General features: G+C 45.3%; 1 protein-coding gene across 2 annotated transcripts in view; it reads right to left on the bottom strand.

Annotated features, from left to right (window-relative positions):
• The window catches only part of LOC102280627 (phospholipid-transporting ATPase IB), a 455,079-nt gene that overhangs the window by 203,262 nt on the left and 224,877 nt on the right, over positions 1-26,940 (bottom strand). For both annotated transcript variants that reach the window (XM_070380503.1, XM_070380504.1), the window contains exons 26-27: positions 13,561-13,744; positions 9,522-9,632 (exon numbers count right to left, since the gene is read on the bottom strand). In XM_070380503.1, the coding sequence (XP_070236604.1) occupies positions 9,522-9,632; positions 13,561-13,744 (295 nt within the window). The remainder of the gene's footprint in view (positions 1-9,521; positions 9,633-13,560; positions 13,745-26,940) is intronic.

The following is a 26,940-nucleotide window of genomic DNA, read 5'->3' on the forward strand; positions in this document are numbered from 1 at the left end:
GCTTATTAATAGGAATGATTTCAACTAAAAGTCAAAGCCAGAAAACTCTCAAGTACAAGAAAAAGAAAGATGAATTGCATTACCATAAGTAATTACATTTTACTTGCCTATAAAAGATATTTTAAAACTATGAGCCATGCTACCATACGACCCAGCAATCTCACTCCTGGGCATATATCCAAAAAAGTTGAAAACTCTAATTCAAAAAGATACATGCACCCCAATGTTCATAGCAGCACCATTCACAATAGTCAAGCCACGGAAGCAAGTTAAACATTTATGGATAAAGAAGATCTGATATATATAAACATGCATACACACACCAAGAATGAAATATTAGCCATAAAAAATAATGCAATAATACCGTTTGCAGCAACATGGACGGACCTAGGGATTACCATACTAGGTGAAGTCAGGAGAAAGACAAATATCATATGCTATCACTTCTACATGGAATCTTAAAAATATACTACAAACTTATTTACAAAACAGAAATAGACTCACAGATGCAAAACAAATTTATGGTTATGAAAGTGGAAAGGGGGTGGATAAACTAGGAGTTTGGATTAACAAACACACACTACTACATATAAAGTAAACAACAAGGACCTACTATATAGCACAGGGAACTATGTTCAATATCTTGTAACCTCTAATGGAAAAGACTTTTCTGCCATTGGAGTCACACATCATCAATCAATACCCTCTGTCTGTTACTGTTACCGCCCCCTCGTTGCTGCCGACTTTGTTGTCTACAAAAGGCGCCTTCTGTTCTCACTTTGTATCTTCTGGATCTATAATCAAATTCTCCATTTTTTAGAAAAATTTTTTTAAAAATTAGTTTTTGGCTGTTCTGTGTGGGAGGTGGGATCTTCATCGCCAGCTAAGGACTGAATCCATGTCCCCTGCAGTAAAACATGAAGTCTTAACCACTAGACCACTAGGGTAGTCCTGAATCCTCCATTCTTGATCTTGGACCTTGCACCATACCTGCTCAGCCCAGTGCCCCACAATGTACAGAGATGAACAGGGACAGGTAGGAATCACAATGGATTTGTGCTGAGACATTATCTCAAAATTAACTGTAAAAATGAAAGGAAATCACTTTCACCACTAGTATTCAACATAGTTTTGGAAGTTTTGGCCACAGCAATCAGAGCAGAAAAAGAAATAAAAGGAATCCAAATTGGAAAAGAAGAAGTAAAACTCTCACTGTTTGCAGATGACACGATCCTCTACGTAGAAAACCCTAAAGACTCCACCAGAAAATTACTAGAGCTAATCAATGAATATAGTAAAGTTGCAGGATATAAAATCAACACACAGAAATCCCTTGCATTCCTATACACTAATAATGAGAAAATAGAAAAAGAAATTAAGGAAACTATTTCATTCACCATTGCAACGAAAAGAATAAAATACTTAGGAATATATCTACCTAAAGAAACTAAAGACCTATATATAGAAAACTATAAAACAATGGTGAAAGAAATCAAAGAGGACACTAATAGATGGAGAAATATACCATGTTCATGGGTTGGAAGAATCAATATAGTGAAAATGAGTATACTACCCAAAGCAATCTATAGGTTCAATGCAATCCCTATCAATCTACCAATGGTATTTTTCACAGAGCTAGAACAAATAATTTCATAGTTTGTATGGAAATACAAAAAACCTCGAATAGCCAAGCAATCTTGAGAAAGAAGAATGGAACTAGAGGAATCAACCTGCCTGACTTCAGGCTCTACTACAAAGCCACAGTCATCAAGACAGTATGGTACTGGCACAAAGACAGAAATATAGATCAATGGAACAAAATAGAAAGCCCAGAGATAAACCCACACATCTATGGATACCTTATCTTTGACAAAGGAGGCAAGAATATACAATGGAGAAAAGACAATCTCTTTAACCAGTGGTGCTGGGAAAACTGGTCAACCACTTGTAAAAGAATGAAACTAGAACGCTTTCTAACACCATACACAAAAATAAACTCAAAATGGATTAAAGATCTAAACATAAGACCAGAAATTATAAAACTCCTAGAGGAGAACATAGGCAAAACACTCTCCGACATACATCACAGCAGGATCCTCTATGACCACCTCCCAGAATATTGGAAATAAAAGCAAAAATAAACAAATGGGACCTAATTAAAATCAAAAGCTTCTGCACAACAAAAGAAACTATAAGCAAGGTGAAAGACAGCCTTCAGAATGGGAGAAAATAATAGCAAATGAAGCAACTGACAAAGGATTAATCTCAAAAATATACAAGCAACTCCTGCAGCTCAATTCCAGAAAAATAAATGACCCAATAGAAAAATAGGCCAAAGAACTAAATAGACATTTCTCCAAAGAAGACATACAGATGGCTAACAAACACATGAAAAGATGCTCAACATCACTCATCAGAGAAACGCAAATCAAAACCACAATGAGGTACCATTTCACGCCAGTCAGAATGGCTATGATCCAAAAGTCTACAAGCAATAAATGCTGGAGAGGGTGTGGAGAAAAGGGAACCCTCTTACACTGTTGGTGGGAATGCAGACTAGTATAGCCACTATGGAGAACAGTGTGGAGATTTCTTAAAAACTGGAAATAGAACTGCCATATGACCCAGCAATCCCACTGCTGGGCATACACACTGAGGAAACCAGAATTGAAAAAGACACATGTACCCAAATGTTCATCGCAGCACTGTTTATAATAGCCAGGACATGGAAGCAACCTAGATGTCCATCAGCAGATGAATGGATAAGAAAGCTGTGGTACGTATACACAATGGTGTATTATTCAACCATTAAAAAGAATACATTTGAATCAGTTCTAATGAGGTGGGTGAAACTGGAGCCGATTACATAGAGTGAAGTAAGCCAGAAAGAAAAACACCAATACAGTATACTAACACATATATATGGAATTTAGAAAGATGGTAACGATAACCGTGTATGTGAGACAGCAAAAGAGACACAGATGTATAGAACAGTCTTTTGGACTCTGTGGGAGAGGGTGAGGGTGGGATGATTTGGGAGAATGGCATTGAAACATGTATATATCATATATGAAATGAATTGCCAGTCCAGGTTCGATGCATGATACAGGATGCTCGGGGCTGGTGCACTGGGATGACCCAGAGGAATGGTAGGGAGGGAGGTGGGAGGGGGGTTCAGGATGGGGAACACGTGTACACCCATGGCAGATTCATGTTGATGTATGGCAAAACTGATACAATATTGTAAAGTAATTAGCCTCCAATTAAAATGAATAAATTTATATTTTAAAAAAATGAAAGGAAACCTGGTTTCAACAGTTTTAGGAAATCCAGTCTCTACTGGCAGAAGAAAGGAGAGGAGAAAATGCATTTCAGGAGAGAAAATCAAACAGAGGAAAATGGCAAGAAAAAACAGTAGATGAAAAACCTAACTGGTAAAATCAACTTCCTGAGAGTGAAAAGTCTATTTGAGAGTTTCAGCTGAAATAGAAGTTAGTTTGAGTAGGAAAGTGTGTGTGCTCATGTGCTCAGTCATGTCCGATTCTTTGTGACCCCATGGACTGTACCTGCCAGACTTCTCTGTCCATGGCAAGAATACTGGAGTGGTTTGTCATTTCCTTCTCCAGGGGATCTTCCCAACCCAGGGATCGAAACCACGTCTCGTCTCCTGCATTGGCAGGTGGATTGTTTACTACTGAGTCACCTGGGAAGCCCGTAAAGTGTGTAAAGAATGCAATCAAAATTATACTTCACTCTCAAAAGACGAGATAAAACACACTGTAAAATGAATTAACTGTCTAATACTTGGAGGGGATATTTCTCCATGTGAAAATTCCACCAGGAAAGATTTAAGGTTAGATCAGAAAGGCATTTCCTAAAAGGCAAGACACACAGGACAAAGTGCAAACCTTCTCTTCTAAAAACAAAACCAAAACAAACAAAAAAGAAAACCAAAAAGCCTGACCGTTTCCTAGAGGCTGACCTCTACTGAAACCCATTCAGCTGAGTGTGTGTTTACTGGGTGCTGGTCACTCATTGTGCTTGGACGTCCCCACCGATCTGGTGGATAGAGAAGCACCCAGTACTGCCCTGTGTGGAGCTGTCTCTGGAAGCAGGAGGCCTTCCGGAAGGGAAGCGAGTTGGAACCGGTGAACTTTAATGCAGACCAGACCTGATGAGCTGGACATTTTGCTGGGTTTGGGTGTTTTGTTTTGTTTTTCCTTTTTTGGCCCAAGTACCAGGTGGTGGGGAAATGTGGTCACCTGGAATAATGCATACCGTAGAGCTCTCGAAGTCTTTTTTTGTTTTTGGACTTGCGCCTCTTTTTTTTTTTTTTTTTAATTCCAGGGAGGCTTAAACATTTTATGGGGTTAGAGACTCAATTTTTATAACAGCCATGGCTGAATACTTTTTTCTTCCAGAACGCTGAATCTTTATAACGATCCTCTTAGGTAAAGCAGCTGCGAAAACATCATTAAAAAAGCATATATTGTCACCTGTAAAAAGCAGTAAGAGTCTATTTTTATAAAGTTCAAAGTGCTCGGGTATCTGGTGGGGGGATCCCTCCGGATTGCTAACACTTCTCTGGCTTGGTGACTGCTCCTCTCCCTTTCTCCTCCCCTCGCCTTCTGCTAACACACTCCCAGCTCTAAGGACCAGCAGCGACCAACTAGGCTTTGAGAGGCTGGCCCTGAGCCCACATCTAACTAGTTCTGCAGCCACCTTCCCACTGAAACATAAAATCCCAACAAAATGCACTTTTACCCTATTGTTTACTTGTATTATTTCTCTACAGAGCTGGAATAAACAGGGCATGGGATGGGAACAGCAGGTGTGGGCTCCCCCTGGTACATGGGTCTAACCATCCCCTCCAGCCCCTCCTCATCCTTCAGGTGTTGACTTGTTTCGTCCTAGAACCTGGAGGCTGCCACCCTTCCTGGATGTGAAGCATGCCTTCTGACAGATCTCATTGCAACTTCTTCCTGGAAGTCGTCTGAATGGTGGGTGCTCTTCTTTGTGTCCCCTCGCTTGACTCCAAGAGCCAGGGCTCTGTCTTGTTCATCTGGATCACGTGTGTGCATGCTAAGTCGATTCAGTCGTGTCCAACTCTTTGTGACCCTATGAACTGTAGACTACCAGGCTCCTCTGTCCATGGGATTCTCCAGGCAAGAATACTGGAGTGGGTTGCTGTGCCCTCCTCCAGGGGATCTTCCCAACCCAGCGATCAAACCTGTGTGTCTTACATCTACTTGCGTTTGCAGGAGGGTTCTTTACCACAACCCCAAAATGCAATAGTTTAAATCTCTATTTCTCATTTGGTGATAATATTTCCAGACCACTAGGCTAATATGCATCCCATTTTCTGGCCTGTATCCCATACCAATTTAATGACCCCAAGAAAACATTAAAATTCTTATATATGGTGCCAAAAATAAGTAGGCACTCACTCTGAGTGGTATAAAAATTCCCATTTTTTTTCCACCTTGATATCTATGTGTCATGGTTATTCTCTGTATTAGGAACCACCAACTGCTCACCATCATGATGGCCAGGATTCATGCCCCAGGTTAAAACTACAGAAGTACATTAAAGGTCTCTGCTTACCATCTGCCTGCCACATTGACAGACACATTTTCTGAAGCTGCTTTAACTGTGGAACATGCCTATTTCAGAATGAAAAACGAATCCCAGCCTCCAAGAGCAACAAAGCTCCTGTCTGGTTTTTAGGCCCCTCCTCTGGCCACTCCGGTGGCCACCCATGCCCTCCTTGTTTCTGCTAATTCAAGGCACACTCCCCTCCAACTGGCTAATAGGGGTCCCACCTGCTTGGCCAGCTTGTGAAGCCACCCTTCTCCCAAGTCAGCCCCATGACAAGGTTTCTCCTTCTGAGAAGTATGGTCCATCTGGTCACAGCCATTAAACTCAGCATCTGCTTAGTTTTAGTACAAAACTACGTGTAAAGTTTGTCTTTCAAGCCTTCAATAAGCTGATGTGCATTTTTTTGGTTTCCCCTCAATGTGACTAAAGCAGCCAAATGTTTGTGACATTCTTTAACATTTTAGCAAAAAATTGTGGCAAAATTCACATAAAGCTCACCATCTTAACCATTTCCAAGTATGTAGTTCAGTGACATTAGTATATACATTCACACATGTGTGCTCAGTCGTGCATGTCCGACTCTTTGTGACCCCATGGACTGTAGCCCTCCAGGCTCCTCTGTCCATGGGATTCTCCAGGCAAGAACACTGGAGTAGGTTGCCATTTCCTCCTCCAGGGGATCTTCCCAACCCAAGGATCAAACCCACGTCTCGTCTCTTGCATTGGCAGGCAGGTTCTTTACCATTGTGCCACCATATACATTCACACTGCTTTGCAACCATTATCATCGTCCATCCACAGGACTCTCTGTAACATTTTTGTTTGTCATCATCTGTGAGAGGCAGACAGAAAACTGCCAGCTAGTTTCTAATGATAAAAATCCCATTTTAATTCATGGAAATGTACACCAAGAAATGGTATATCCTACGGTGTATTAATCATACTTTAAAACAGTGATGTCTGCCCATTCAAGCATCTCTAATGCAGGCAGGATGGGCTTTCTGAAACATACACCTGAGCAGTCCCACTGCCTGGCACAGAATTTGGAGCATGGGTGCTCCAAATTGTTGGCAACGAATGAGTGAATGAATTCAACAAGTCTCTTCAAACTTGTCAAGGGTTCCTGTGTCTAACACCTTTATTGGTAATTTAAGTCATGTAATGAACCTTCTCGGTAGCTTCCCTGGTGGCTCAGTGGTAAAGAATCCACCTGCAATGCAGGAGACATGGGTTTGATCCTTGGGTTGGGAAGATCCCCTGGAGAAGGAAATGGCAACCCACTCCAATATTCTTGCGTGGAAACTCCAATGGACAGAGGAGCCTGGAGGGTTACAGTCCATGGGGTCACAAAGAATGATTCTCCTACTAATGGCTAATACGTGTGTATACACGCATGATACCTTTGTACTGAGACCTTCTTTAGTTGGCAAATTATTTCAAGTTTGTATTTTTAAGTGACAGTTACATGTATCACAGGGCATCTGAGATGAGAATATCCTGGCTATTGCAAAGAGTTTCTTCTTGAGTTACAACAAAACCATTTAAGAAAAACACACAATATATTTAATTTATTCTCCCATAAGTAATTAACTACAAGGTTACCTTTAGAACGCCAAACTTTTGATTGCAAATGAACAAATCAAATTATAACCATCTTTGATCTTTCAGCTCAAAATACACTAAAACAGCATGCACGTAGCACTTTCCTATGTTTGAATTATGTTTGAAGTGCACGCACTGGTGCCATGAGGGTTATGTAGCAATGGCAGACACAGTCTGAGTCAGTGCTCTGTCTGGGCTCAGGAAGGATTTCGTTTCCTATTTTAAAATGAAGATCCCCCAGCCATACCAAGGAGAAAATTGGGCATAGAGCAGTGGAGACATTGTATTTTATATAGAATGTTTTAAAAGCCTGATTATGCAAGACTGTTTAACCCCTGCTGCTCAGCCACAATAGCCAATATTAATGTAAGGAACTTGCCTGGCACGCTCAGAGTTGAAAGTCTGCCAAACAGAATTTTTCAGACAGACTGAAATTGTACTCGTCTCAGAGTCAGCTCACTTGAAGCTCTTTTTTTTTTTTTAAAGGAAAAAGCCAAGATAGTAGGTGTCAATGACTAAGAAGGGCCCCCAAGGAAGCTCTGGAAAGCTCCAGGGTTGGGGCTTCATAGGGACGGTTCTGATAAGAAGTCTAGACTATCTGTAATGTGCTGATCATGAGGAAAACCAGATTACTGAGCAAGCTTCTGAAGCCAGCAGCTTCAAGAGATGAGCGAGCACATGAGACACACTGACACGTGGGAACTTGCCGACACCAGGGCCTCAGTGCTCCTCGCCCCAGACCACAGCACCAATTATCTGTGACCCCGAGTGACACTCAGGAGTGACTCCTGTTACGGATGCAGAAAAGGCTGTGGGGAGGGGCCTGGCAAACATCTTTAAGCACCGAAAGGGAACTGTAAGAATGCGGACAGAAAGAAGACAGAAACCACAGCATCTATGATGGGTAACATCTGAAAGCTCTTACTCAGAGAGGGAGGAGTTGAACACGGCAGCACCAGACGAGCAGACGAGGCAAGTGGGCTGCCCTTGGTGGGGGTAAGAAAAACATATCCCTTCTTCTAGGTTTTCCTATGTTTCGGCCGCTTTGACCGGGCAGCCTTGTGCAGTGAACAACCTGTGCAACTTGGGGAAATTACTTGGTAGGAGTTTGGCTACAGAAAGTGAAAATGAAGTCCCTCAGTCGAGTCCGACTCTTAGCGACCCCATGGACTGCAGCCTACCAGGCTCCTCCATCCATGAGATTTTCCAGGTGAGAGTACTGGAGTGGGGTGCCATTGCCTTCTCCAAACTGGCTACAGAGGGAGGGATGCAAACCTCTAGGTGTGAGCTGACTCTTCAACAGGAAGGAGCAGATGATTTGGTCAAGAAACGGTTAACCGCAGTTCCACTAGCAAACCCCGTGTCCCATGATCTGAGCTGAGCCTTTTCAGGGACCACATCAGAAACAGTCGATCTATGCCTCGGTTATTATTTCTGCCAAGAGTGGAGAAACCAGACACAAAATAACCAGCACCACACACAATGACCACTGCTTCCCTATTTCCCCAGAGTGACTGCCTGTTGCCTCTTTCCTAAACACGTCTGGAAATCTCTTAGTCGTGATGGCCACACCTTTACAGTAGAGCAGCTCCAAAGGAGGAGGAACGAGGTGGCTGGTGCTCCCATCGGGGCGGAACTTGAAGTGTCTTTTCCACTCGTCCCTGGGCCAGCACCTCTGCCCCGCTGGTCCCTCCAACCAGCATGTGTATTTCACTTACAACCGAAGCTGCGTCTTGAAAAACACGCTGGCGACTCAATGCGTTCATTGAGACATTTTTAATTATGTTCCTGGCTTCCTCCCCACTCAATCCCACATCCTCCCGGCTAAAGCGGCAGCATCCACATGTCCCAGAAGCAAGAACTAAAAGCTCAGGAAGCCTGCAGAGCCCGTGAGACATCCAGCAAGAAACCCTTCCATTCAGTGAAGAAAAACCAGACTGGGTTGCCTAGGAACGTCTCAGCACCTACCACGCCAGGTGCCAACGTCTGCTGCTAGGCTCTGGCCACTGGGGGGTGGGGGAGGGTGTGAGTGACAGCAGGAGGGACATGCAGAGGAGAGGGCCTTGCCCTGTCCCTCTGTCCATCAGGGAGAGAAGGGCATATGCTGTGGAGAAGGCAGCCGTGGACGTCTGACTTTTGCTCCAGCAAAACTAGATCTGGAAGGTGTCCCCAGCTTCAAAGAGGCTGAGTAGATGTCACAGGTCTCCACATGTCAGGGGAGCATCTTTTAAGTTTTCCATGAACAAAACCCTTCCTTGAAGTCACGTAATGTCCCTCTGATAAGGACCCTCCTCCTGAAGGAAGGGGCCAGCCCTGCTCACCTCAATGATGTAGAGCACCACGTTCTTGTAGAAACAGTACAAGATGCACTTGGTCACCCGGTTGTAGCTCCAGGCACCGTGAACCAGCAGGAGCTTCTCCAAGTAGGAAAACTGAAAAAGGAAAGAAAGAGGGTCTGGAATGTCCTATGGAGGAGAAGACGGGCAAGGGAGTGGAGGAACCCAGATTCTGCTGGTGTCCAAGAACACCACTCGCTTTAGAGGCAGAGCTTTCGGGCCAGGTGAGAAGGACTAAGATCTCCTCTTTAAGCTACAGAGTTATGATTTTCCCCAGTTACACAGCTAGACTTCAAATTGCTGTCTTGTGAAATTCTATGTACCCTAATGCTTTTAGGATATTAATTATTAAAAGGTGGTGACCAACCAGAATTGGAAGAAAAGAGCAGGGCAATCAGATGCTTCTATTTGATCACCAATTTTGTAACAACAACAGGAGCAAGGGACAGGGACCGTCATGTACCTGTATCCTCTTAAGAAGAGGGATACGCATATAGACACTACCTATTCCTATTTTCACTGTCAGCCTGCAGGTGAAAGACAATGACACTCCACACACAGAGAGACACAGGCTCTGCCCTCCACTTCTAGACCCATCTCCTTCCCCTTTTTCTGGCCTCCAACAAGTAAGAGCCCCTCTTGCTGAAATGTGATGTATTCATCCATCCAAATAAAACATCAACACGCAGCTGACACCAAGTTGAGAGTGATGTAATGGCTTAGCTCTCGCAGTCTGAAATATTCAACAATATTCCAATAAAATACTCAAATCCTCCTCGGGGCAGGGGGTCTTTGGACACCACTCCAATCCTATCTCCTCAGCCTCCCCTTAGCCTGGCTTTGCCTTCTGGGTCCTATTTCACAAAAGCCTCCAAAAGTGTGAACAAGGAGCCAGAGGGAGGGAGATGGGCTTTTTTGGGGGTCGTAGTCTAGGCGTGTTCTGGCGGTATGCATTGTTAGAGGTGATCCTGCTTCACTTCACAGTTCCTATGTATTCAGTTAGCCTCTCCTGGCACTGAGTCCTCCTTGGTTGCCTTGAACTAAAACCTTACCTCCTGTTCTGAGTTGCAAGGCAGCCCACAAACTCAAATCCAAATCAAATCACTCTCCCACAAGACAGGACCATGCACAGATACTAGGAGTTCTGCCATCGTCAACTTCCTATTAACTTTAAGTTACTTTTGAAATTACATTTAACCATCTACAGAAAAGAAAGACTGGCCAAAGATATAGTATTTTTTAAACACTTTTTCAAGAGGAGGCCACATAATAGCTGGTGTTAACACTAAGGACAGGAGCTCAAGCCACGTGAACCACATCTGGGGGAGTTTCTGCAGATGGCTTGTCTACATGTGGCTCCAAAAGCTGAGTGAGACTCTGGAGTGGCGGGAGTGGGTACACATGGAGAAATAAAGCTTCCCATACAGGGTCATCAAGGATTTCAAGGGGAATGGCTAAACAAATAAAGAGGAAGCTTGTATTTGACCCGGACCCCCTGGCGTTCAACCTTCCATGAGTACAGAGAACATCTGTTGGAACCATCCAGAAGGCCCTGGCTTAGTGCTACAGTGATTTCTTTTCAGAAAACAAAACAAAACAAAAATCCTAAATCAAAATGCTGTTTTCATGAGGTTGCTCAAAAAACATTAAGGAGGCAGGGGGCAGAAATGACTCTCTCCAAGGAGAACAGGCAGCAGAGGGCTGGAGACACAACATGACACCGGCTGGCCCCGCGCAGTGAGGCCCCGACGGGCCGGCCGGCAGCCTGGGGCCACCCCGTGGACACAGCACAGGCCAGCTGGGGAGAAACAGAACCAGCGCTTTGCCGACTTCATCATTTTCCCGAGGACAAGTCTTTGAGCTAACCTTTTATTCCTTCTGGATATAACTTTCCAGGGCACGTTCTCAAGAATCCAATCAAAGGGATTGGATTCTTTGATTCCAGTCGTGCTCATCCATACCCGTGCTCATCCACATAAAAATAAACAGATCAAGTGCTAAGGCATGAACTTTGACCAAAGACGTTTATCACTTTATTAACTTCAACCAAAGGAACTCAGTCAGTTGTGGCATGTCCTACCTAGTAACTATGGCAGAGGAAACATCCTGGTGAGGAGGCTATGAGGTAAGCAGAACGCAGACCCGAAATAATGGGATCTCTGTCTATACCTGAACAGGATGGTGGACACGCAGAGATGCTTGTTGGCTAGAGAACCCTGGTGTTCCTCTGTGTTCAGTCTTTGGGGCTGTCTATCAGCTCCTCCAGCACAGGTGATGTAGGCTGGATGGACAAGAAAAGCCCCAAACAGAATCACAAAGCCCTGCTCTCCTCTGCATCTGCCCTTTCATTTTGATTTGCTTGTCATTTTGATTTGCCTTTAATTTGAAGAGACCAACTGCTCCAGATCCCACATCCTATTAGTTCGGTTTCAATAAAGCAGGTCATGGAATCTCCCTTCCCTTGACATTTGCAAGCAAAAGACGGACAAATATTTGCCTGGAGCTCCTAGGAAACCTCTGAAGACCCCTGCCAGCCATATGATGCTATAACTCAAGTATTTAATAATGCTGGGGTGCATAACATCTCCAGGTGCTGACAGCCTGCAGGAAGCGTGAGTCCCACAGGCCTTGGGGCAGTCGACTCGGGAAAGGGACCAGGCAGGTGCGCGGGGCTAGTTCCCCAAGGTCATGTGCAGGTCCGCTGTTCTCTGACCCTGGGGGTTGGGACCCGCGGTAGGTCACTGCTTGTAAAGGAAGCCCAGTTTTCCCACCTATAAAGTCAGAATTCCTCCTCCTACCTATGTGAGTCACCATCTTGAGGATTCATTTGAAATTGACAAAAGGAACAAGGTTGATTTTGTGCACTTTTTGGACTTATAAGGATCCTGCTGTTCTCTGTGTTTGCAAAACCACTAGCTGGCGGGTAGGGGCGGGGGGGATGGGGATTTGAGATGGCATCTAAGCAGAGCACCCGCTCCGGGAAGTGGGGCCTTGAAAATGCAGAAGGCTAGTCTGCATCCCTGGGCTTGCAACAAGCTCTTCCACACTTAACATGCAGCCCCAGATTTCAGCATCAAGGAGGAAAAGGCCATGATTACTCGTGCTCATGTGATAAGGTTAATGCATTCTCCCAAAGACTGAACACGGAGGAACACGAGGGGACTCGAGCCAACAAGCAGGCATTTAATCCCAGCACACTGTGATCGGAGACGGGAGGAAACGGTCTGTGTTCTCTGAGACACCTAGATTTCCCGGATGGTCAGGCAGCAAAAATGGTCTGGATGCAAATCCCAGCGGGCAGGAGCTTGGCTGTTTCCCTTCACTTTGGGGCTGTCACTGAGAACTGGACATTCTGTTCGGTCTCTGACTGCTAGGACAGGAGCTACTAAGTATGTCAGGAGCCTCTGCTGAATCGAACTGCCAAAAGCTTTGTGCTGCTGACCACGGCGGGGGGGTGGGTGGGAACTGCTACCCACGCCTGGGGTTCACACTCCTGACAGTTCACCTGACAGCAGTGGCCTGTGCCCCCCATGGCACAGCCAAGAGGGCAGTGTCTGTCAATCACTGATTCCCCCGACCTTACATGCCATGTGAGAGAGATGGTTACAGCATCTTCTGGAAGAGGGGAGATGCCAGGAGGGGGATACGGAGAACAGGTACTACAAGCACAGCCATCCTTGGGCACAGAGGATGCTGGAAGAGAACATGCAGCAGTTGCAGGGTTTAGGGGAAGAGATTATTATCATAAAATCAGAGATCCACCTGTTGGAAATGACCTCTCACCTGGATGACAGAAAGCCTGGCCCTTCCCACAGCCGAAAAAGAAACCCAAAGCACAGGACAGGGCCTTGTAACTACACAAGACGAAGCCAAGAGAGAAACCCAGCTACACCGGTGGGTTCTCCTCCACGCCACCTCCAAAGGGGCAGCTGAAGGATTGGACTGAAGGTCAAGCACCAGCTGGCCTTCATGCCCAGCGGACTCTGTCAACTACATGTGACGGCCGGTTGATCACACGGCTCACCTGAGCGATGGCGTAATCCGAGTTGTTGGTGGCCTGCATGCCCTCGTTCCCACTGATGCCTACACCCACGTGTGCCGTCTGGATCATGCCGACATCGTTGGCACCATCCCCGATGGCCAGGGTGATGGCTTTCACCCGCTTCTTCACCACATCCACTATCTCCGACTTCTGCAGAGGAGACACCCTGGAGGAGGAGAGAGATGAGTTAGGACTCTACGGGTCCTTCCAGAGGAAACAGCTGTAATCTACATTTCACTGCATTAAAAGGGCAGTTACTGGATAATTTCCAAATCCAATACAGACGGTTTTAGGCTCATGTGCAAAGAAGCTTTCAGAAAACAGTAGCTTGCGGCTTTCAAGTATGTGCCAGCTTCACAAATGAAATACACAACTCAAGCTAACTCAAAACACAGCCCCTCAGTAATCACACTGCCGGGCGGGAGCCGTACGTGCAAACTCCTCTGGGGCATGCCTGCCCTCCCAGATGATAAAGGCAGCCGAGATGCTCACAGAGGTCTTAGGATAGGTCTTCCCAATAAATCAGAAAACTAGCACAGATTCGTTTTGCTTTGCCGTCCATCATATGTAACAGAGCGGGCAAGGGAATTTTCTACAAAACCTGCTTTCAGAAAAGGGAATGAAAAATTGGCAGGGCTTGAGAAGTGCAGAAAAGAGGACTAGTGTGAGAGGAAAGAAGAAAGAGGTCTCCATCTCCACCCTGGAGATGGAGGTAGCGTTTGAAGGGCAGCCAAGGCAGAAGGGCTGAAGACGGGCAATCCCAGGACAGAAGGTCCACTGACACCGAACTTGTAGAAGCCCAGCCCCAAAGGAGATGGTGTGCAACTGGCACCTGAGAGGGGCTATTTCCACGGAGAGTCAAAGACAGTGGGCTCTTTTCCATAGCCCACCTGGGGGAAAGAGCAGTATAAATCTATGGGGTCCAAAACACAGCACCATCAGCTATGATGAAGTGTTTGTTCAGAGTATAAAACCAGATAATAAAGCATGGTGGCTCAGATGGTAAAGAATCTGCCTAGAATGCAGGAGACCTGAGTTTGATCCCTGGGTTGGGAAGATCCCCTGGAGAAGGGAATGGCTACCCACTCCAGTATTCTTTCCTAAAGAATTCCATGGACAGAGGAGCCTGGTGGGCTACAGTTCATGAGGTTGCAAAGAGTGGACACAACTGAGCGACTAACACTTTCACTTTTACTTTTCAAAATGACTAGTATATGGCGCGTGTGTGCTAAGTTGTTCCAGTCATGCTTGACTCTGTATTGCACACTTGAAACTAACACAACATTGTAAATTACACTCCAATATAAAATAAAAGTTTAAAAAATTTCAAAACCACATCTGATTGGTAATATAAAAGGGGAGGTTTTCTACAAAATGCCATAGGACTGAAGTTACTATTCCTCCTCCGACCTCATAAAAGAGCGGGAAGGATGAGAGACCACAGAGGGGCCACCAGCACTTGAAGTGCTAGTCCCTAAACTGCATTTCCTTCTATGAACCCTAATTAATATATACTCAGTGTGACTGAGCACATCCTTTCTGCCGGGTGTGTGTGTTTGTCTCTTTCACCTTTCCTTACTCATCCTGCCTGGCCCTCCCCCCAGCCTCACTGCTAATCCAACAATTCATGCAGTGGACTTTCAATCCATGGGGACTAACCACCATAATCACGGCTCTAAGATTAATTACGTCTCTAACCATACTATGAATAACAGGGGAAAAAATACTCTTCGGCCTACACAAAAATACGTTAACTTCTGTATAAGTAACAGACCTAGAAACATGGTGAATGAAAGCATTCAAAAAATGACCAGACGCCTCTGTAAGATCTAAACTTGACACCCTCAGAAGTAGATAAAAGCACCCTCCCCCACCACCTGTGATCCAGGAATGGACGCTGTTTACAAGCTTCCTGACTAAACAGGCCAAGGGTCTTGATTCTGTTTCCTACCAACATTCCTGGAAACATTATAGACTAACTACAGGCTTTTTGTGACAGCTCTTAGTGACATATAGCTGCCAGAGCTCTTAGGCCTCTCGTAGGGCTCTCCTGGGGCTAGCACGTAAGCCTGGTCTCTTCCCACTCCCCCTCCCCCACTCCACCCCGGGCCTCTCTCCATCACTGTGCTTTGACTATGATAAGCCGACGGTGAGGCCCTGAGTATCATCTTAAACAAGCACTTAGAGGGTGGAGCAGACACTGGCTCACCAAGTCTCTACAAACAGTCTCGGGATGTCGGGTGATGCAAGTCCTCCAAACAAGGTCTGTTTAAGCACTTCACCGGGTATTTGCTCTCTGCACAAGGATTTCAGTCTGAAATCACACTCTATTGAAACCTCCAACTCTTCAGTGCCTTTGCACTAAGAACGATCAATGCAGAGGTTAGTAGAATAAGCACTAAATTTGCTGACTGAATAAAACGCGGAATCTCATTACTGGTGACAAACAACTGCATGAATTAACGATGAACCCTGATGCTGCCCAGCCAACGCTATGACACACAGGCCAACATGCCACTGGATTTGCTAAGAAATGAAGCCAAGAACCCAGGTGTGCCAGCACCGTTACTTATTTTGGTATGGCTGAAATGCACACGTTTTGATAACATTTCCTGCATTTTGCCAGTTTCAGCCATAAGGTGGTCTCCCTCTGATGACAGCGGAGGTTGCGTGTGTGCTTTGGGCACAATATGACAAATCTGGCTCTGCGGGGGTTGGGGGAAAGCAGGGAGGAGCCCTGTCATTTTGCTTTATATCCTGCTGGGACAATTCTATAGTCACTTTAGGAACTTAATACATATATGTGGGCAGATATTAAATTCAAACTGCAGAAAGTGTAACATTTCTGCAGCATTCTACAGGTACAAAGATGATTTTCAACATGGTCTCAGTATTCATTTTCCATAAATGGTAAGTAAAAATGATTCCACACTCCAGAAAAGATGCTTCGGGTAGAACTCAACTTTCAAAAGCTGAAGTTGAGCTCATCTTCAAACTCTACCAAGAAGGAGGAAAAGAGGGAGGAAGGGGAGGGGAGGGGGCAAAAGTGGGAAGGGAGGAGGACAGAAGCAAAAAAAAGAACTTGAGAGGCTTTTAAAAAATACTATTTATATAAACTGACTGCTATAACAATACATCAACCTTTTCTACTGATAATATCCTTGTTTAAAAGGTTCATTTACCTCATTTTATATTTAATAATCATATAAAATCTGGAGGGGTCCCTGACTATCTTAGAGCTGTACACACACACACACACACACACACAGCACAAAATACAGTCCTGATTCTCCTACATTTAGTGTTGGACCTTGAAAAACAAACTCGCCCGGGGAACTTTCACTGGGATGCATTACCCAAGATTTAAGGATGAAAAATTTCAAGACCAGATTTTCTGGTCCTCTGAGGTCAGCTTTATATGACCTCTACATCTTGATTACAAACACTGAAAATTTCCTCAATAAACAGGAATTTTAAAAGGAAGGATGCTATCACGTAATGTGGAGATGAGGCCATCTATTAATATTTATCCCTGACCTCAGTGACTATCTGCCCGCTAACGGCCCATCTTGCTCCCCAGCCTCCAGGGGGAAAGACCAGGCATCCCACAGCGTGAGTCAGAGGGAACCTGATCTTCTTTATGAAGAGAACAAAACCTTTATAACCTGATCCTGCACCAGGGCTGTAAATGCTGCCTGGCAACTCAGGCTTTCAGAAGTGCTCTTGGTAAAGGGAGGACACCCTGGCTAAAGATCAGCTTACTCTGCAACTGAGAAAGGGCTCCCTTTGAAATCAGGATACCCAGCTTGTGGGTTCAGGATTTATCATCTGCACTTGTGTCCATGACAATTTTATCACAGAGCAACTCAAGAGGTGCTCAGACAGGAGGCTGGCTTCTGAAAACCCAACATTGACACCAAATGGTGTCAAATCGATTAAGATCTGGGCAACTGCATTTTATAAAAACTTTACTAGGTTGTATGTTGTGAATGACACTGAGTTTTATATTCACTGAAGTTGACTGGTTAGTGTCTGTTTCTTCCTATACTAGGCGCAGTAGAGGAAGGCTGGGATTTAAATAAAAGATATAGGATCCTCCTGTTCCCAGGCTGCAAGAGGGATTAGAATAGCACATTTAAATACCTTAATGTTTTTAGCACAAAAAGCATAAATTCGATACTCTGCTTCCTTGAAATGCTTTATTAAGGCCCCCAAGACCCTCTCAGGAGTGTCTGCTTTCTTGAAGCTAACATACATTAACTACTCCCCACTGTAAATTTCACTACTATTTCAAAACAGCATGCCTGGCCTCAGCTCCAGGGCAGGTGGGTATAGGAAATACAGTTGGGAAGAAAGCTGAGAAGGGCTTGAGTTTTGATGTCTCGGAGCAAGCTGACGGCTCCATCAGGACCAGGCATCATGAGACGCTGCAAGGCTGAAAATGAATGACGACCAAGGTGCTTAAGAGAATGACCTTAATCACACCTGCCCATCACCTGTGCCTGGAACAAAGGCCCCCACCTGGTTAATGATCAACAAGCAAGGCAAGGTCTAACTGCTCATACTCTGTGAAAAGAAGGCAGCCATTTCACCACTGACCTTCACTCCAGTCCTAATCCAAACAGCCAAGAGTGCTGAGAGGCCCGGGGATGGTGGTAGCCAGGCCAGGTTCCCATGCCTAGGGGGTTAGTGCACAAATCAATGCCTCTCTCTCCTGTCCTTTTTTTAAAAATTTGAGAGTGGGATTTGTTGGGTGGGAAAAGAAGTGAACTAAACAAAGGTCTTTCTTTTAAATAACACAGACCCTTCTCAAAGCTAAAGTTTATATTTAATAAACTGGAGAAGGAAATGGCAACCCACTCCAGTCTTCTTGCCTGGAAAATCCCATGGACAGAGGAGCCTAGTGGGTTACAGTCCATGGGGTTGCAAAGTGTCAGACATGACTGAGCATGCATGCAATACAATGCATATTTAATAAAAACCACTAATTCTTGGTCTCGATAGCAGGAAATAATATGCTTCCCTTTTTATGACCATACAAGTAAACGTGTGTAAACCAGGAGGTACATTCATCCAAACCCATAGGATGTACAACACTAAGAGAGAATCCTACCGTCAGCTATGGCTGCTGGGTGATAGATGTTGATAGTGGGGGAAGCCATGCATGTGTGGGGCAGGGGGACAGGGGGATATCTAGACCTTTCCTTCATTTCCTGTGAGCCTAAAACTTCTAAAAATAAAGGCTACTGGAAAAAAAAATAGCATTCTACCACTCCCCAAACAGAGCCCAAAAATGATTCTTGATGGCTCTGGACACCTGCTAAAGTCCTGGACAGAGGACTTTATGGCCTGCCATCAAGAGAGATATGGCAAGCCATCAAGCACATGGGGCAGGAGGTCCTGGGCTGGTGGGCACACCTGGTATAGTGAACATCCATGGGGGTTTGTGTAAAGAGAGGACGTGGGCCTTAAGGCATGTGCACCCCCAGAGGAAATGAACTATGACCGCAGTCAACCAAGTCTACTGCAAAGCTGTATCTGTAACTCGTTCTTTGAGCTGATCGAGGCTATCATCATAGTGCTTCTTCAGATAAAGCCTCATCTGAAGTGTAGTATGCACTTCTGTCTCCACACCTGGGCTCTGAGCTATCCAGTGTTTGGGACCTGCTTTACAGCACCAAACACAACAGGTAATAAATGAACATTTGCTGAATCATCCATTTTTTAAATGATTCTTTGGGACTTCAAACACAGTTCCCCATTTCCTCCTTCCTAATTATAATGAACAGTTTTAATTTCATGTTCAAGGACACACTTAGCATGCTAAGTGAATAATGTTCATCTTGCAGTTTGATTAAAGAAAGTGCAAGATTAAGAGGATTCGTTTGCCTGTGCAGAGAAGCCCAAATCACAACCTTTGATTCCACCTGGTACTTTCAGAGGAAATGAATTCACCAACAACCACATGTATCAGGTTACCACCTTTTTGCAACCTCTCGTGCCACTGCCAAAGAATCAAGCCTGCCGTTTACAGGCTGGTAGTGGGTCGGTGCCGCCAGCATCTGCCAGGCCCACCTTGTCTGGCAGGACCACACTGCCTCAGGGCAGAGCACCTTGATGCTGAGCTTGTAACGAGGACCAAGAGAGAACTCACCAGACACCTGACTGCAGGGCTAGGGCTGGTACCAGACTGGGGTCAGGGAGAGAGAGAAAACGAAGTTCCAGCTGAGACTCTTGAGATGTGTGTGGCAGGGAGATGCTCCCTTAGAGGGGCTCCCAGCTCCATGAAGACGGGTCTGAGTTCTCGGCTCACAAAAGCCTTGATGCAACCTTATGATTCCACCCACCTCGCAGCCAAACAAGTGGCCCCCAACCAAGAGGATGTGTCGGGGGCACGAGACTAGATCAGTGTCACAGCGAACACCCAAACTCTTCAGTTCATTTACACATACACACGCATCCCCAGAGTGTCGAATTAAACTGAATAGGTAAATACATCCCTTACATACAAATGAGTTCTATTCCGAGAGCGTATTTGTTAAATCCAATTTGTTCTAAATTCAGCAGATAGCCTAGGTACCCAAGTGACACAATTGGCTATATAGTACTGTACTGTAATAGGTTTATAATACTTTTCACACAAACAGTGCATGAAAAACAAAGGAAACATTTGAATCTTATAGCACAGTACCTTGAAAAGTACAGTAGTCCAGTACAACAGCTGGCACACAGGGGCTGGCATCAAGAGACCAGACCAGAAGAGTTACTAACTGGAGCGGGGAGAGGAGGTGGGACATGGTAGAGCTGAAGGGTCGTCAGCAATTGGAGATGAAGGGCCAGGTGCAATGTCACTCATGCCTGATGTTTATGGAACGCACATTTGCATCTTTGAAAGTCTGCAACTTGAAGGTTCCTGTGTAGGGGACCTACTGAACTACAGACAGACTCTGAAGTATGATACCTTCTGTGTTGTTATATGTTTTTCAAACAATGTAACAAAACTCAAACAAAGCTACTTTGCCTTCTGGTTCTCCATCTCCTGCTTGTACTTTGGTGGGTTAGTGGGGTGACAGCGAAAGGGGTTTTTTTCTGAGGTGATGAAAACGTTCTAAAGTTGACTGTGCTGATGGCTGCATACTTGTGAATATACTAAAACCCACTGAACTGTATGCGTTTAAGAGGGGAACTATATGGTATATAAAATTAAATCTCTACCAGCCTGTTTTTCAAAATAAAAAAATAAATGTTCACCTATTGAGGTCTGGGGAAGTCATTCTGAGTTCACTTGAATGAGTTGACTTGAATTGGATGCTAACTAGAACAGCCTGTTTGTGGCCTATCAAACATACACTGTACATCTGCTTTAATTATCAAAGAGAAGCACACACTGACCAGAAGTGAAGAATTGTCCACGTTCAAAATAAAGATTAAACGCCTCCCTTCCCGGGACACTGGTGCTGGTCCTCCTTTGATGGTAAGGCTCCCTCCCAGGTGCCAAGGTCATGCCGACTCTCCGTGGACGTCAGGCTGGTCTGTGATTTGAAACCCTGAAGAAATGTATCCCTGGCTTGTTGAATGCTCTTTGTTCTGACAAGATATAAAACTGTGCTGAGAACCCTGCTTCTCCAGAGCAGTTTCTCAGCGTCATGTGGGAATCAGGCTTCCGGGCTATTGTCCTCACTTTGGCTCAAAGAAAACTCTTCTATTCTTACTGCTGATGGTTTATTGAATTTATTAGCCCTTGCCCTAAAGTCCTGTGTCGGACGTCTCCATGTATAATTTAATATATGGTTTCTTTCTGCACCAACCCATTGAATAGTATAATCATTTACACTACTATTCATACCTACTGAATATGAATGTAAGTAAGCACAAGCAAGATTTCAGGTCTTGCAGAGTGAAGACTATGTCTCCCCTTTTTCAACTGTCCACACACCCAACAATGTGCTTGGCACACAAGGGCTTCAGCTCATTTACCCTCGTGACCAAGGCTGCAGAAGTGATGGAAGCCCCTCTGCTGTGTGCTGTGGGGATGGATATGCACGGAGGAAACAGCAAACGAGGAATGAGCGACCTTGTCAGTGTCAGCACCTGTCGCTCAGCAGCTCTGTCCCAGAGGAAGTGGGGAGCTGAGCAGAAGGCCTGCATCTGAAGATGGAGGTGAAATAACACCAGCTTTTTCTGAACCATCACCACTGTACGATGAGCCCACTCCATCCTCATGCCCTAAAACAATGCCCGTTGTTCCCTAGATTCAGTGACAAATCCCACTAATGTATGTGCAGCCGCCATAAGCACAACCTCCTCCCCAAGTGACCTCAAACTCAGAAGCCTGGTTCTCTTCATTCAGACCCCACATCATCCTCCTTGCTCTCAGCTCCAAAATCAAAACAAAACAGCAAACTATAACCCAGCTGGGGTGCAATTAATACAAGTGAAAGTTTATAGACCCCGTTTTACGCTTTCCAAAGAAAATGGATAGAAACATATAAAATAATGTCAAATAGCTCTAGCTATGTAAGATAATACCAGTGAACAAGTCAGAAATAAAACTACCCCCTCCAGTAGATGACCATTCTCAATTACCCTATGATACTAACAAAATCTGTGATTCTTCTCTTATATCAGAGATAATCTGCTGGTGCCTGGTGCCTCAGACAGTAAAGAATCAGTCTGCAATGCAGGAGACCCCAGTTCAATCCCTGGTCCAGTAAGGTACCCTGGAGAAAGGAATGGCTACCCATTTCAGTATTCTTGCCTGGGGAATCCCATGGACAGAGGAGCCTGGCAGGCTATAGTCTGTGGGGTCACAGAGAGTAGGACATGACTGAGCAAACAACACTCACTTTCATAGTAAAAGACAACCGAATCTAAAAAGCACTTCATTTCTGAGATGATGATTAAAGTCACAGAAAGACATTAAATTAGAATGTGAATGTGTTCTTCATCTCTGATACAATTTTAAGAGCTAAAATGATGTATGCCTCTGTGCCATCAGACAATTCCCCACTATGTGCTCCCTCACACGGGGCTCGATGGAGCCACAAAACTCTAAGCAGAGTTCTTCTAAAGTCAAAGGCATTTTCAGTCGAAGGGAAAGGCTTTTCAACATTACTGAAAAGATGGTTTGGTTTCCAAGAAGCTAGCTGCAGCCTATTAAGTCATATTTGCAAAAGCAGCACCTCCTCAATGCTCCCACCCCCATCTGCCGCCACACACACACACACACACATCACAGAGGGGTTTTTTTTTTTTTTCTGTTTGAAATGTTTAAAAGTTGGAGTTTCCCTAAGAAGCAAACAGAAGGCTGCTGCTTCCTGGAGAGATAACCACTTGATGGATCTGGGCCATCAGCATGGGGATAAGCCCACTCTGTCTGACTTGCTCACAGATATCCCCAGAGGCCAGGGCCAGTTAGTTTAATGAGACACCGACATGCTCTGTCAGTTTCCTTTCTACATGTGGGGACACTTTTTATCCACATGCTATAAAATTTAGGTCATTAGTTGAACAAAAGAATATATATGTTAACAATCCAGCTACACAGACTGCGGCCAACTGGTTGACCAATATAAATGCATCTGGCAATTAAGTTGGACGTATAGAGACATCCTCCTAGCTGCTGAGGCGCTGCAGTGATGAGGTGGGACATCAATCCCCACTGAATCAGATGCATCTGCAGGGCACCCGGCAGCTCTTGGAATAAATCACACAGTGTGTGTGTGTGTGTGTGCTCAGTCACTCAGTCATGTCCAACTCTTTGTGACCCCATGGACTAGAGCGCGTCAGGTTCCTCTGTCCATGGGATTTCCCACGTAAGAATACTGGAGTGGGTTGCCATTTCCTTCTCCAGGGCATCTTCCAAACCCAGGGATCGAACCTGCGTCTCTTGTGTCTTGTGCATTGGCAGGTGGGTTCTTTACCACTAGCACCACCTGGGAAGTCCATAAATCACACAGACATGGTGGTAAATGCAAGGGAAGTGGTTTCTTTTCAAGTCCTTGAGTGAATGAAGGAGAGAAAAATATACATGAATGTTGGCTTAGTACATTTTAATGGTAATCGGAAATAGCCATTTTCTATTTCTTCCAGATGCACGTTAATCAAGGAAATAAACTCGTTCTGACTTTGAGGAGGTTGTTTTGATGCAGGTGTGGTACCTCTTTTCCTGCACACTCCCTCACCACGCCCAGGGGAAAAGGACACCCTTCACAGGCAGGGAGACCCTTCACTCCAAAGCATCATTACGGGTCCCTGGTGGGGCTGCCAGTTCTCAGACATCTCGTCCCTGAAAGACAAGCTGGGAAGTGACATCACAGGCATGGAGACCCTGTCCTTCCACACTGAGGCTGGCATTCCTGTTTCCATCTCCCCAAGGCAGCACCACACGCGCTGTTTCCCAACATAACACCAGTGGTCACCACACTCCTGGGTACGTGGTCCACTCTCATGACGCTTGTGGATGGACCTGTCCCATCAGAACGAGTCTCCGCACCTACAGCTGCATGTCACCCTGGTATGTGAGGAAGGCAGTATGGTGCTCATCGAGAGAAGAGGAAGCAGCCTACACACACACACACACACACACAGAACATTCCGCCAACACTCAAAGGATTCAGCTCTGGGCTGTTGGCTGAAGGAGCTGGAGAGGGTTTTATACATGTGTGTGTGTGGTGGCGGGGGTGGTCGAGTTGGGGTGGGCAGCTGCAGGACCACACCCAGGAGAATCACCCAGCTCATGGGCTCCCATGTGCATCCCCCGGGCTGTCTGTGATGCCACCTCCCAGCTTCACCTGTGTGTTTTACTCACCCAGTGATCTGACACGTGCTGTGATCGTCCTGCCAGCAGGTCTCTGATCTGTGGTTCCAAGGTGGCACCCACCTGGTCTGTGCCTTCTCTCGGCACATGAGCTGCAGTCCCACCCTGGGGAAGAGTCCCATGGGAGGGCCAAAGACCCCATGGTGAGCCAGACCCCAGCCCTGCCCCCAGGATGCCATACTCCAGCAGGAGAGATAAGAGCTGCTTATTTGTCACCCTAGTTGGGGGGGACAACGAAAGTGACCAGGACATCACAGTTCAGCCAAGGACACAGCAGAGGGTGGTGAGTAAAGAGATGTTAGGGACAATCATATAAAAGGAACCCTTCTCTGAGCTCATCCTGAAAGGATGGCCAGAGACAGTGACCAAATAGCCCAAAAGTCTTCACATGGAGGGAGTGTTTTGAACAGAATTTGGCAAAAACTAAATAGACTAAAAATACACAGTGATGATGTATGGGTACACGTGCAGCCCCTTAAAATACTACCAATGGGGTGACATAACCAGGTATCACTTCTGAACAGGCAACTCAACTCCAGGAACTTCTGCTGAGAAAGTAAACAGCAGACAGGTCAAGGTGTCATCATGGTGAGAGCACTGTTCACTGTGTTGGGTACTTTTTTTAAAAAAAACAAAAGCTGATGAACAATCATCAAAAGCCTCACTTATTCCACACTCCTCTACTCCTTTAATGACCACCTTTGGCCCAGATCGCAGCCACCTGAGTTATACTACACCACAGGGTATTCAGGCTTCCCCAGTGACTCAGCAGGAAAAGAATCTGCCTGCAATGCAGGAGATACAGGAAACTCAGGTTTGATCCCTGGGTCAGGAAGATCCCCTGGAAAAGGAAATGGCAACCCACATGATGGGCATGATTTTTTACATATAATCTCAGGCTCGCTCACTACCCTTGGATGAGATTAAAATAAACCAAGAGTGTAGGAGGTTAACTTAGTTATCTTCAAATAACCACAGAGAAGGTTCCAGGAGAATCAGAGAACCCATCAACTTGAGAGTCCCTTGGACAGCAAGGAGATCAAACCAGTTAATCCTAAAGGAAAGCAACCCTGAATACTCATTGGAAGGGCTGATGCTGAAGCTGAAGCTCTTTGACCACCTGATGTGAAGAGCTGACTCACTGGAAAAGACCCTGATGCTGGGAAAGATTGAGGGCAGGAGGAGAAGGGGATGACAGAGGATGAAATGGCCGGATGGCATCACCAACTCAATGCACATGAGTTTGAGCAAACTCTGTGAGATAGTGAGGGATAGGGAAGGCTAGCGTGCTGTATGTAGTCCACAGGGTTGCAAAGAGTCAGACATGACTTAGCAACTGAACAACAAATCAGATCCACAATGAAAGCTCAATTTCACCAGGAAGACACGCAATCATCCGCTGCAGACAGCATGGCTGCCTGAGTTCACGGAGCCCCAGAGCCTCTCAGTTTTCTGATCCACTAGGATGCAGTCAGAAAACTCACTTCACTTTTAGACTTGGGCCCAACAGAAGAACACATTCTTAGGCTTTAAAACGGAGAAGGCGATGGCAACCCACTCCAGTGTTCTTGCCTGGAGAATCCCAGGGATGTGGAGCCTGGTGGTCTGCTGTCTATAGGGTCGCACAGAGTCGGACACGACTGAAGCGACTTAGCAGCAGCAGCAGCAGCAGGCTTTAAAAATGGGTATGTTGCTACTATATGCTTTGCTGAACTATCAACATAATCCCCAAAGGATTCTATTTTTCCCTTCTGAAATTCTTTCAAAACAGAAATTTTGTAGATGCAAGTAGGATATCTCTACACACAAGTAATATTTTTTTAAGTAGATTTTAGATAACAATGAACAGAAACTAAGGAGGCACTATTATAGTTACCTGAAGTAATTGTTTTTTCTCCGTAATATTCAAAACTTCCTGTTTTAATGTTTTTTCCAGAAAAAAAAAAAATGAGCAAGCATCACAGGTTTGTCCACCCAGCAGCCTTGCTCTACTCTTGGGACTACTATGCCCAGCGGACCTTTCCCTAAACACCCTGCCTCTCCCCACCAGGAATGAGCCCACGGCCAGCAGCTCACCTCTCAGGAGGATCCCTGATCAGCTGTGCTCATGATGGGTGTGTCTGGTACCCTGATGGTGGTGATGGTTTCATGGTCATTTGCATATGTCCAAGTTCACACTGTACACACTACCTGTGTGCAGCTTTGGTCTATCAATTATAGCTCAACAAAACTTAAAAATATGCAGGAGTCATGGACTCTGAGGAGACTATGGTGTTTTATATCTAGAATTGTGTTTTCCTGGGTATACCTAGTTTAATTTTCTCTTTTGACTCTCTTCTGCATTTGACTTGCAAATTAATATTTCAAACACGTAATCTCTCCTTTCTTTCTCTGAGTGCAGACCACGATATTAAATTACAATAAATTCCTGTTTTTGAAGTAAGAGGTTTCCTGATCATCCCCTGAATCAAGGCTGTTCCCTCCAGACACTGCCTCCCTCTGAGAACTCTGGCGCCCAGAACTACGTGCCATCTACACCCCCC

Source organism: Bos mutus, chromosome 12, assembly GCF_027580195.1.
Source record: "Bos mutus isolate GX-2022 chromosome 12, NWIPB_WYAK_1.1, whole genome shotgun sequence".
Lineage (NCBI taxonomy): Eukaryota > Metazoa > Chordata > Mammalia > Artiodactyla > Bovidae > Bos > Bos mutus.